The 11,835-nt window shown below is 37.4% G+C and overlaps 1 protein-coding gene across 1 annotated transcript in view; it reads left to right on the top strand.

Moving 5' to 3' along the window:
• The window catches only part of AS3MT (arsenite methyltransferase), a 10,694-nt gene extending 4,964 nt beyond the window's left edge, over positions 1-5,730 (top strand). Inside the window, 7 exon segments of the mRNA XM_025039141.1 lie at positions 727-858; positions 1,210-1,284; positions 1,287-1,324; positions 2,772-2,808; positions 2,811-2,865; positions 5,084-5,096; positions 5,629-5,730. Coding sequence (XP_024894909.1) covers positions 727-858; positions 1,210-1,284; positions 1,287-1,324; positions 2,772-2,808; positions 2,811-2,865; positions 5,084-5,096; positions 5,629-5,730 — 452 coding nt within the window.
• The last annotated feature ends 6,105 nt before the right edge of the window (positions 5,731-11,835 follow it).

Genomic DNA, 11,835 nt, shown 5'->3' with positions numbered 1-11,835 from the left:
ATATACAATAATAAATGAATATGGTTAAAGTGTTGGAAAATCCAAAAAAGAAAAAGAAATTGCAACTAATCATATAGCCCAGCAATAACCTCTTTAACATTTTAATACATATCCTTTTAGTTTTTCTTTCTGTGTGTGTGTAATAAAATTGGGGCATGCTTCTTATAGAACTTAGTATTCTAATTTTATTTTGCATATTTCCTAAGCCTAGAAAATTTTAAATATGCTTTAAATGTTTGTGTTATACAACCAGACCTATACTTTATTTGACCATTTCTTTATCATTGATCACTTAGATTGTTTATAATTTGTTGATGTAATAAAAAAACTGTAAAATGCCTTATGAACATTAATAGTTGTTCTAATAGCCGATCATTATGATATTAATCTGGAGCTAACAAGCTATTTTGTAATTTCTCTTTTATGCCTTTTTACTTACATAGTATATTACTTTCTAGAATGTGACCTAATACATACATGAATATTTTGATTGCAGCTGGATAGGACCGCTACATTGGTGACTGTCCTGAAGAATGGTTCCTAGAGATCATTAGCTAGCATACTCAATTTTAACCTTGACTTTCTGGACTTTGGGGGGATATTCAGGTGGTCCTCTATTTCTAGGACCTATGTTTTAACTAATACCATATCCTAATCAATTATGTAGAAGAGTAATTCCCTGAATACCTAGTTGTATTGATTGGTCTGCAATTTTTCTATTTTTAGGTGAGTGCCTAGGTGATACTTTGTACTGGAAGGACCTTGTCATCCTTGCCCCCAAATCTAGGTTCTGCCTTCCACGTTTGGTCACTGTCAGTCTCATTATGATTCACGACGAGGAACTAGAAAGAGTGATCGGTAAGAAACAACAGCAGGGAATATTATAATTATACCCTGAATGGTTCAGATTTAGTGATTAGCAAATGTCTACTGAGTCTCATTGAAGGAGACTGTGTCATCTGGAAACTTCCATGTTTATCTCCTGTTTAATGGCAATCTCCTAAAATTTGGTATTTAATAATGCACTTTGAAGTTATTCAGTAAATGGAATGAGGTGCCTAGAAAGATAATTGATGGCATGTAAAGAAGAAAATCATCTTTATAATATGTATGCTCTTCATCTGCTGAACAACCCAATAGCTGTTCGAGTGCTAAAGATGAACCATGAGAATTCTGTTTTTAGGTGACCATCATTCTGTTTCTGAACATTTTGCCTCTTCAAGCTCTCTGAGACAGGACCAGACAAAAGATGCCAAGTTATTTACAATGGAGGACTCACAGGACATAAAAAGAACCAATATTTGATGCAAATTTCACATTTAAGGTAAATAAAAATTTCATGACTTCTGTTTTTATCCTTACTCCAAGTACCTTTTCTTAACCTTGCATTGCTTCTCACTTTTTGGGTGTGTGTGTGTGTGTGTGTGTGTGTGCGCGCGCGCGCGCGCTGAACCATTGAAAGTAAGAAAGTAAGTTGCAGATACTATGATATTTTACCTTTAAATATTTCAGCATGCATCTCCTGAGAATATTCTCCTGAGTAGCCACAATACCATTACCACACCTGAGAAATTTTATTTGTTTTATAAAAAGCATCATTCAGACATCAGATTAATAGAATTATAGAAAAGCAGAATGGAAAAAAAATCAGAGTACTGCATAATAGTATTTCAGTTGTTTAATTGTATCACAGAATTAAGGAATTGTTGTGTTTAATGGTGACACATTTAGTGGTGACATTTCTACTATTCTTTGTAGAGTAGGTTTTGTTTCCTTAAAATGGAAAAGTGCAGGCTTTGGAATCAGATACCTGGTTTCGAATTCTGGCTCTATTATTTATTACTTGGGTCAACTTGAATAAGTAACCAAAATTCTTCGAGATACAATTTGCTCCAGTGTAAAAGCAGGGATAATACCTACTTTGCAGAATTTTTATAAAGGTTAGCAATAATGTAACAAAACATTTGTACATACATTCGTACATGGGAACTCAGTAAAGAGAAGATACTGAGTTATTTTTTTTCCAAGATGAGAGGATTTTCTATTTCCTTCATTTTTTTTTTTTTTTGTTCAGATAACATCTTCAAATTTCTTAAATACTTCCTGGTGCAGTGAACCCATTAATGCTTTTCACCAATACACTGCCCCATGATGTACTGCCTGATCCAAAAGAGTCACAGAATTGGAGAGGGAAGGGCTTTTGAACCCATTGCTCTGGCCTAGTGGCTTTCAAAAAAACATTTTTAATAGCTAAATTATTTTTTAAAGCAAAGTCTTATTTAAAACAGTATTTACTCTGTGTCAAGCATTGCTTTACATAACCTCAATATATGAAGGGATAAAAGCAGAGTTTATCTGATCAGAGCAGGGGTTGTATAGATCAGAATCTCCTGTGCTCACTCCTGGTTCCCAAGGCATGGGCCCCTTACACACTTCCCAGGCACCCTGGGACTAATGGAAATACACTTTAAAAACCACTAGTCCAAAGCCCTCATTTTAGTGATGAATAAGATGAAGCTCAGAGACCAGTGGATTTCTATAGTTGCCTCTGAGCAGCAATGAGTGTCCTTTCTTGCTGATTATGACACTAGTCAGTTCTATCCAGAAATAAGCATGAAACTGACAGCTAGGTCTGAACACGAGTGAATTCCATGTCAGAAAGTGTTGTCTTTTATCCTGAAATGCCACTCAATAGTAAAACTTCTGGGTGTTTTTCTTGTATTGAGGCTAAAGTGGCATTTCTTAAAATGTGTTTTTCATGCACCTTTCAGGTGGGAGAAATTGTCAAAGTGAACAAGGAAACAGCAGCAATCTGAAGAATTCACCATCTGACCAAGATCTTCTGATCAGACCAATTGGAGAGAAGTTGCTTTAGAATCAAAGGCTTGTTTTCAATTCTCGACCCTCAGAGAACCATTTAAAAAGTCATTATGTTTGCCACAGACCGCTAAGGCAAGAAACAGATCATTATTCTTCTAGTTGGTCATCATAAATTATTTCTAGCATATTCGTATCTATAAAATTATTTGAATTAATTTCATAACTTCATTTTTTCAATTCTGACAGTGAATCAGAGATTCCTGACTTGCTGCATCTGTGAACGGACATTTGAGCATCCGTGAACTCCTTAAAATTATATGTGTATGTGTGTATTTTCTCAGGAAGGGGTCTATTACTTTCATCAGATTCTCAGAGAGGTCCAGATACAAAAAAGGTTAAGAGCTACTTGGAAAAAAATTATTCAAATTAAACATACCTATTTTTAAATCTTTTAACAGAGATAGTCAAATTGCCCTCCAGGGAGATTGTACCAGTCTATATGCCTACTCACAATGTATGAGAATAACTTTTCCCTGTACTCTTACTAATATTAAGTATTCTTTTAAAAAATCTTTCCTTGTCTGATAGGCAGAAAATAATTTGTTGTTTTGTTTTGCTTATATTGAACTTTTTGATATATCTATTGACTAATTATATTTCATCTATTGTGAACTTCCTATATGATTCCTTTAACCATTTTCCATTAGAGCGATATTTACTTTTTTATTGCTCTTTAAGAAATTGTCTATTATATGTTGCAATATATATTGTCTATTATATGTTTCTCAGTATGTCTTTTATCTTTGATTTGCTTTTTTCCCTGGATAGACAGTTTCAATTTTTATGTAGTAATTTCCTTTATAGTTTCTGCTTTTGATGTTATGATTAGAAAGACCTGTTCCATGTGAATATTATACATTTACCTATATGGCGGTCCCCCCCACCACTTATCCAAGAGGGATATGTTCTAAGACCCCCAGTGGATGATTCTTGAAGCCTCAGATATGGATTGTAACATTATATGTATTCGAATTGGTTTATCCCAACAGTCCCCCTTCTATTCTGCCTTATTTTTTTCAGCCTGCAGATGTGCCAATGTCTTTAGAGCAGTTCCAAGTTCTTGAAATAGGAATAACTGACACTGAAGGAAGATTTAAAGGATGAAACAGCTGGTATGTCCTAGAAATATGCCCTTGTGCCCTTGGGGGAGGACGCTTATATCTTTTTTATGGCAGACTTTTATGATAAACCCTCAAGTACAGTGCAGACAGGCAGCGTGCAGGGACGTGCTCGTACTTACATCTTCCCATTGGTTGTTGCAAGAGAGAGAGAGGAATGAAAGATGAAGTCTCTTTTGAGGACTGACTCCATGATGACTGTTTCGAGAGTCCTTCTTTTTCTCTTCTTTCTTCTCTCTCCTCCTCCTCCTTTTAAAATCCTGACAAGCAATGTATATTTTGCCATTCAAAACTATATTATCGTAACACTGTACCATCTGAAATGACAAGACTAGGATTCATGCTATGTATTGTCTGGCTTCAATTAACATGACACAAGCAACAGTAGTAGTGATACAGGGGACCTCTATTGAACAGGTACTATGTCTAAGGCACCATGTCATTTAGTCTTCACAATAAATCTTATTATCCTCATTTTATAGATGAAGAAATAGAGGCTCAGAGAGATTGATTTACTAATCTAAGGTCACACAGCTCGAAAGTGATGAATTTGAACCCACGTATTTTTCCAGAGCTGATATTCTTGCCCAGTATGCTGTACTACCTCTCCGTATTTGTACTTGTCATAGAATCACAGGATTTTGGTGCTGGAAAGGACTGCTTATTGATGTCTCACCTTTTATTTCTTTTAAGTCTCGAGATTTTTTTTAGGGCTGGGAGGATACATTTGGAAGTGATTTAATATCTCTATCTTCTATTAGTAGAAAGGATGTGGAGTGGGAAGAAGAGTAAAGAAAATCATTTTCCTGGGTAAAGAAGAGGAGAAGCTAACTCTTCTGACCAGGAATTCCAGTGCATTGAGAAGAAGAAATACAATGAATGTGAAGGCCTGGCATCACCAGCCGGCATCACCAGCCCTCTTTTAGGCTTGGGGAGTCCCTGTTGGATGCTCATCTGCCTGTTAGGAAGCCCAGATCCAGAGGCCAAGGCCATCAGTAAGTTATTTCAGTTAAAGGGAATGGGCCATGGACTGTCATTCATAAACGTAGAGTCTGTGCCTCTCTTGTATACGCCTCTGTTTGCAGAGACCAACAAATAGTAAGAGTATAAATATATGTTTAATGAATTCATTTTCATTACTTAAGGTGGCTTGTTCACGCTCTTGATTTCTTACCTTCGTGCCTGGTTTTTCATTGGCCCCACTGTCACTGCCGTTTGAGGCATCCCATTTGGAGATGGCAGGAGGAAAAGTAAAGACTGCCATCTTTTCTTTTGAAAACTCCACTCACTACGCGCTGAGATCTTGCTGGCTATTGGCAATCTCAACATCTTAACATCGGCGATTGCTAATGATGGCCCTGGTATCTGGGCTTTACCTTGTCTTGCACATGTGTTCCTGGAGGTTAGAGTACGGGACGGGAAGAAGTTTCAGCATGTAACTATCTCAGTTCCAAAAGAATAACTTGATTAAAATCTTCAGAGAAAGGCAGCCACTTTTATAACTGAATGGCTGATGCAACTCCCAGGACCCCAAGCAACTGTAAAATTTTATCTCCCTTCTATGTAAATCAATTAAATTAAACCAAAATACCTTTAACTTGTCCTTTCATTTTTATTTGCCTTTTGACAGATTCTAATCACTGATCCATTCAAGCTTGCAGAAGAGTCTGACAATATGAAGTCCAGATGTTCCCCCAGTGTTGCTAGAGGCTGCCGTGACACACAAAAATAGCTGCTAAAACTATAGCTAGCCTGAAGACATTGGGCTGGAGGCTAAGGAATGAGTTACACATGTCGTTTAACCTGCTCTTCCCTGTGACACAGACCATAAGAAAGGATAAATGGCAAAAAGCCACCACATTCTAGATCACTGATAAAAAGAAATGAATTAATTTTAGAAGGTATTAATGAAGGATTCACAGCAAATCACCTAAGGACTTGTTAAGCAATTTTTCTCTCTCAACTAAGTCAATGTTCTGGTGCCACCTAGTGGTCATAAATGGAACTGCAAAGCAGTCTTGACCACTGGGGCAGGAAAGGCCTCAGAAGTGAGACTTGGCAGAGTCTCAGGAAAAACATCTTCATTCTGACCTGCATAGCAACTTTTAGACTTTTTAGCATGTTTGATCATTAAACAAAGTTCCTACTGAAATTGTGCTAATCATGCCAAAAGAAATTTGGTAGGAGTGCTCTTAACTGATCTTTTAAACCAAATACTCTTTAAAGATTGAATGTAGAAAAGTAATGAATAATTAGCAAATTTTTTGACCTCAGGTCATCCTAATAAATAGCAACATAATGATTACTATAGTAAATTCTAACCAGATCAAGAAAAGAGTTTGATAATTTTTAAAAGAAGAGCTGGGAGATTGGTGGGTTTTCTTTTCCTTTATAAGGTACCTTAGGAAAGTATTAGATTTAGTTCTAGTTTTCATAGTTAAAGAAGATTAAGGAATATTGCCAGGCAGATTACATCATTAGAAATTAAGAACATTAAGGAGGATTTCAAGTATGATTAAATAAACTGAAGTCCAGTTGTACTTGAAGACTTCGTTGGAGGACATGGAAAGATGCTCCTTGCCATGGGAAGTTGCTAGTTCATTTCTTAGTAACAACCTTCAAGTAATGAAGAGTTTTAATTAGAAAATTTCGGCCAGTTGCCCTGAGCTCAGTGCGCAAACACCAGGGGGAACTGGCATGGCCCAAGAGATTTTTTTTTTATTAGGGGTATGAGAATGTTTAGGCCTTGTGAAACATCAGGATGGATTCTACAGAGATGGACTTCTCTTTTAACACAGCTGTTAAAAATGGAGAAATTCTCAGATTACTAATGGATTCAGCTCGACTCTGACTTACTACTACAGACCAAAGGAAGGACTGGGTGATATCTTTTAAGCACTGATTCTAAACAGTGCTTTCTTGATTTTAGAGTTCAATATTGAGAGTTCAAGAAAACAGTGCTTTCTTGATTTTAGAGTTCAATATTTACCCAGTCATAACCTAATTTAATGGCAGCATTAGTTAAAATGGTATAGCTGGGGTTAAGCATACTTCACTATCCATGAGCTCAAGGTTGTCCTACTAGAGAGGAAATGATGAGAAGAAAGGTTTTCTGATTATTTGGCTTATAAGCTCTTCTGAATTTAGGGGAAGGAGGTATTAGCCTTTCACTTGTCATTCTGAACTCTTAGTTCCCCAAAAAAGATGCTGAATGATAAGATTGGGCCAGAATATAGAGATTCACGTTGTTCTTTTCCTAATAACGTATTTTATACATGACTTTCCAACAAAAATATACATTGTAAGAATTGTATTTGACTTAGAATCTATAAAAGATATGTATTAGACAATATAAAATTAAAGTGGATATGTTTTGCCCAGAAAAAAAATGCCATAAATAATTATTTAAATATTTAAAATAGGTGTAATATACAACTAGGAATGTAAAACCCTTATAAGAGAGGATAGCTCTCCTTCGAGAGTGAGAGGCAATATGGAATGATGATTAAGAGCTAAAAATTGATGCCAAATGTATTTTCCCCCCCCTCTCAACTCTGCTGCTTAGCATTTTGGCCTTGAGAACATCATTTAACATCTCTGTGCGTTTGTTCCCTCGACAGTGTGAAATTTCTTGAAGAACACGTGGTACCTTATTTAGATTATTATTAGTTTAGATCTAGATGGTTCTTACCGGTATGTGATGTCAGGACCAGCTGAAGACTAGTGCCTCTTTTGCTGTCAGAGCGTGGTTGAGGAGGCTGCCTGTAGCTCTTTTGACAGCAGGCAACTTTCCCCCCAATGTTTTGTTATGACAGTTTTTTCAAATATACAGAAAAGTTTTAAAGAATTATGGCAACTATCCATTTACCTAGAACCTAGATTATACACTTCGTAACCTTTTGCCATCACTTTATGCATTTTAACATGTTCCCTAACAGCAGAGACACAAAAATGGGGCCTAATTCTTCCCTAGTCATAAGCCTTTTCAAAAGATACTGAACTTTAAGAGTTCAAGCAGCAGATTTTTCTCTTAATTGATTATTATATCAAATACAGTATTTTCAGTCCATTATCGTGGGGCAGGGGGTGATTTATTTAAAAATCATGGAAGCCTGCTGAGGCTTTTCAGGTTACTTACTGGGAGAGGCCCTGCAATAGCCTGAACAGGGACCCCCATTTCCACCCTCAGCACCTCCAGCCGTGCATAGCTAAAACGGGTGTGGGTCTGTGCCAAAATAGCAGCAGAACCTGCTCCTCGAATTCTTTCCTTGGATGGCTCCAAGGAAGCAGCCAAAGTAGTCACTAATTCTGCCTTATTAGGTTGGGAGATCCGCTAAATCAGTTTGGCAAGGATCGTGAACCTATCCATCCATTATTTCATTTTCTCACTAAATATTAATTAAATACATACTTAAGTGTACGAGGTACTATCCTAGGCACAGATCACTAACAATGGAATATTATGAAACCTGTGGGCCAATGGGACAAAAATAGCTAAGCATATTTTCTAAACTTCGTTGGCACCTATCCTAACTTCTGCAATTTGCCAAGTTTCTTCAACTGCACACAATTTGAGTCTAAACAAGGGTTCCTTTGAAGACTCTACCCTAAGTGTCTGTAAAAGAGATCTCACTCAATTATAAAAATGAAATCTTTTGCAAATATGAGGCTAGAATTAAACAATCCTAATAATAACCTATGACTTGAGCTTTACGGCTTCATTCCAGTCTCCATTCAACTGCTGATCCTGCAATTCCTGTAAGCACAACTCCCACTGAGGTTAATGGGAGTGTTATGTGAATGTAAGTTTTGTACTTAGTCTTCTCCTGCTGAGTGAGCCTTGCTTGTCTTGGACTGACGACCATCCTGTTCCCCTACAGGAACATGCTAGCCCCTCCTTTCATGTGGTAGAGCCATGCGGCAGTGCTATGCTCCAGGTGAGGGGAAAATCAATTTAGAACAAAAACGCCCTGCCCTTATACTACTCTATAGCCTCATATAATAGCACAATGCCTCACATACGTTGTCCAGAAGCCAGAAAGAATAAAAACAAATGATAAACTGATAATGTTCTGGGTGCGCTGTAAGCCAGACTTGGATCTACTAACTGTTAAAACTAGGCTTATATACAATGGAATATTACTTAGCCTAAGAAGAGATGAAATATTGCCATTTGCGACAACATAGATGGACCTCGAGATAATCATGCTAAGTGAAATAAGCCAGACAGAAAAAGTTGAACATCACATCACTTATATGTGGGATATAAACCTAAAAGCAACAAATGAACAGGACAAACAAACAGAGACTTATGGTCAATAGACTAGTGGTCACCAGAGGGGAGGTGGGAGGGGGAAGATAGATGGGATAAAGGGGGTCAAATATGTGTCAAATTTGCAGAAAGAAATCTAACTATGGGAGGTGAATACACAGTGTAAACATATACATGCCTTACTGTTAAAGTGTACAGCTGAAACTTATTGGATTTTGTTAACCAATGTCACCATAAAAATAAAAATAGAAAAGAAAATATAAAATAAAAAGTTTAGCACAAAAAAACAAACCAACAACAACAACAAAAATCCCTTAGGCCTAAAGCCATTAACTTTCTCATTCATGGAATGAAAAGTCAGGCAGGACGCAGATCTTTCTAGACCTGGCTCTGCTGCCGAACTCATTACCTGCCTGTAGGAAAATCAGTTGTTTACTTTAGGGTTCACTTTTCCCATCTGTAAAATGAGGGTGTTGAACTCATTACTCTAAGTTCCCTTTCAGGCTTAGAAACAGATTTAAGGGTCTAGATTCCAGATCAATAACAGAATTTTTAAAACTGAATTAGTTGCACACATTTATAAATCAGAAGATTTTACATGAAATATGAATTTCTGGCTTCTCTTAAAAAATCGGAAATGCTGGCATCATTGAGCCCGCATTTCGGCCACAGCTGTCATGGCCAGGGTTCGTAACGGTTCTCCCGTCAGGCAGGGCGTGTCCCTTTTCTATCATCCCTGCCCAGTCAACTTCATTAATCTTTTGAGTTCGTGGCCCTGTTCTCGGACTAGAGTTAGCACGGTTTTATCAGAGTTATAAGTGAGGTTTTTGAAAAAATTTTATTATAGTTCCAATGATGGAAGGTCGATGGCTTAATCTATGCCTCTTACTTACATATTTAATTTATTACAAGCAGAAGCCAAAAAAGTCACCTGGAGCTTTGCAGGGATGTCGCAGGGGGGACACAGAGAGTGCTGGAGCTGCTTATGGTAATTTGACATATGACTCAGAGCCTAATTGTGTCAGGTGAGGTGGCTTGGACAGTTTATTCTCTGTTCTCAGAGTTAACAAGCTTCCATCACATAACTTTCTTTGTGAATATTAAATGGGCATCCTCTGGAAAGCAAATCCTCAAAATGTCAAGTCGCTAAAGAGGAAAGGTTTGCACAGCAAGGGCAGAAGGACTTGTGTGGCTTCTTGGCTTAGTAGTTAATCTTTTATTAACTGTCCTTATTTTCTTTTTCTTATTAACCTTATTATTCCTTTCAATGGGATCTAACCAGTGAAATGTTGTGAAGGAAATATTTTTATTTTCGCTTTTAAATAATGTATCAGAAGCCCACAAAGTCCATGCAACCCTCTAAAAATGGTGATTTCTCATGGTGATGAGGATTCATAAACCGAGCCGAATACCCCAAGTTATTTCGTGACTGAAAATAACTCCCTTAGCACCCCCTCACGATGCTGATTTTTGCTAACATTACAGAAGAGAAAACCAAGGCTGAGGATATTTAAATGACTTGCACGATGGGAGTACTATCTAAGGGTTAGAGCCAAAACTAGAACTAGGTCTTCTGACCCCTGTACCACTGTATTACAAGGTTTGCCCTTTCTCTCTTTTGGGGAATTCCTAAATTTAAAAATATAGAAATAAAAAGGGAAATGATTACTATAACAGTAAGGATGGTGGTTACATCTAGGGTGGAGGAGAGGCATATGATCCAAGAGGGATACCTAGGGGTTTGCTCGACTAGGGGCGGTTCCTTTACTGTTATAAATGATTATAAAGTGAATATAATCTTTGCCTGGGACTGTCCCAGTTTAAGCCTTAAACTAGGTTAATTATTAATAGAACCATTTTTCATCTCAAATGAGTTCTGTTTTAGATGATAAGTTGTATAGTGAGCTATTATACATTTGTGTTTTATGCACTTTTACATATGTTTATTATATCAAAATTTTTTTTAAAGTTTAAAAAATATATCAGGAAATCTGAGCTACGATCAGGATTTTAGGTCATCTTGGGAAACCTTATGTTCACTCTGAGATTCATGCTTACCGTATAGACCACAGTGGCAGTAGTTGTGATTCAGGTGTGCTTCCTGGACTGAGGGTGTGGTGTCTCTTCTCTGTTTTCTGGTGCTCCTGTGGCATGAGATAGTTATCTCTGTTTCTTTGTCTTAGAAGTGGCTGAAGAAGTGGTGTATCCCATAGTCCTAACTGTGAAGGTCAGCTCAAGGAAGGATATGAGAAAGTGATTTGTGAACCATGAAGGTGTTTTTCCATGTGGAGTGGCAGAAGTTCCGTAAATTCCTAAATGGCAGGGCCCAGCATCACTGCACTGCCCCCTAGCAGTTAATCTTCCTAGTACACAGCTCTTCTACTTAGAACTTTTTATAGCTCCTCAGTGCCTACTGAATGAAATCTGAACTCCTAAACTTGGCAATCAACCCACCACGAACCAGTCCCAACCGACTTTCCAACATTATTCTTGTTGTTGCTCTTCAAGGAACCAAATTCGAACACATGGTGTTCCAAAAATGCTGCTCCCTTTCCAATCTCACCT

Source organism: Pteropus alecto, unplaced genomic scaffold (genome assembly GCF_000325575.1).
Source record: "Pteropus alecto unplaced genomic scaffold, ASM32557v1 scaffold177, whole genome shotgun sequence".
Taxonomy (NCBI): Eukaryota; Metazoa; Chordata; class Mammalia; order Chiroptera; family Pteropodidae; genus Pteropus; species Pteropus alecto.
Note: the sequence above shows the minus strand (reverse complement) of the source record. Positions and strands in the feature narration are given on the sequence as shown.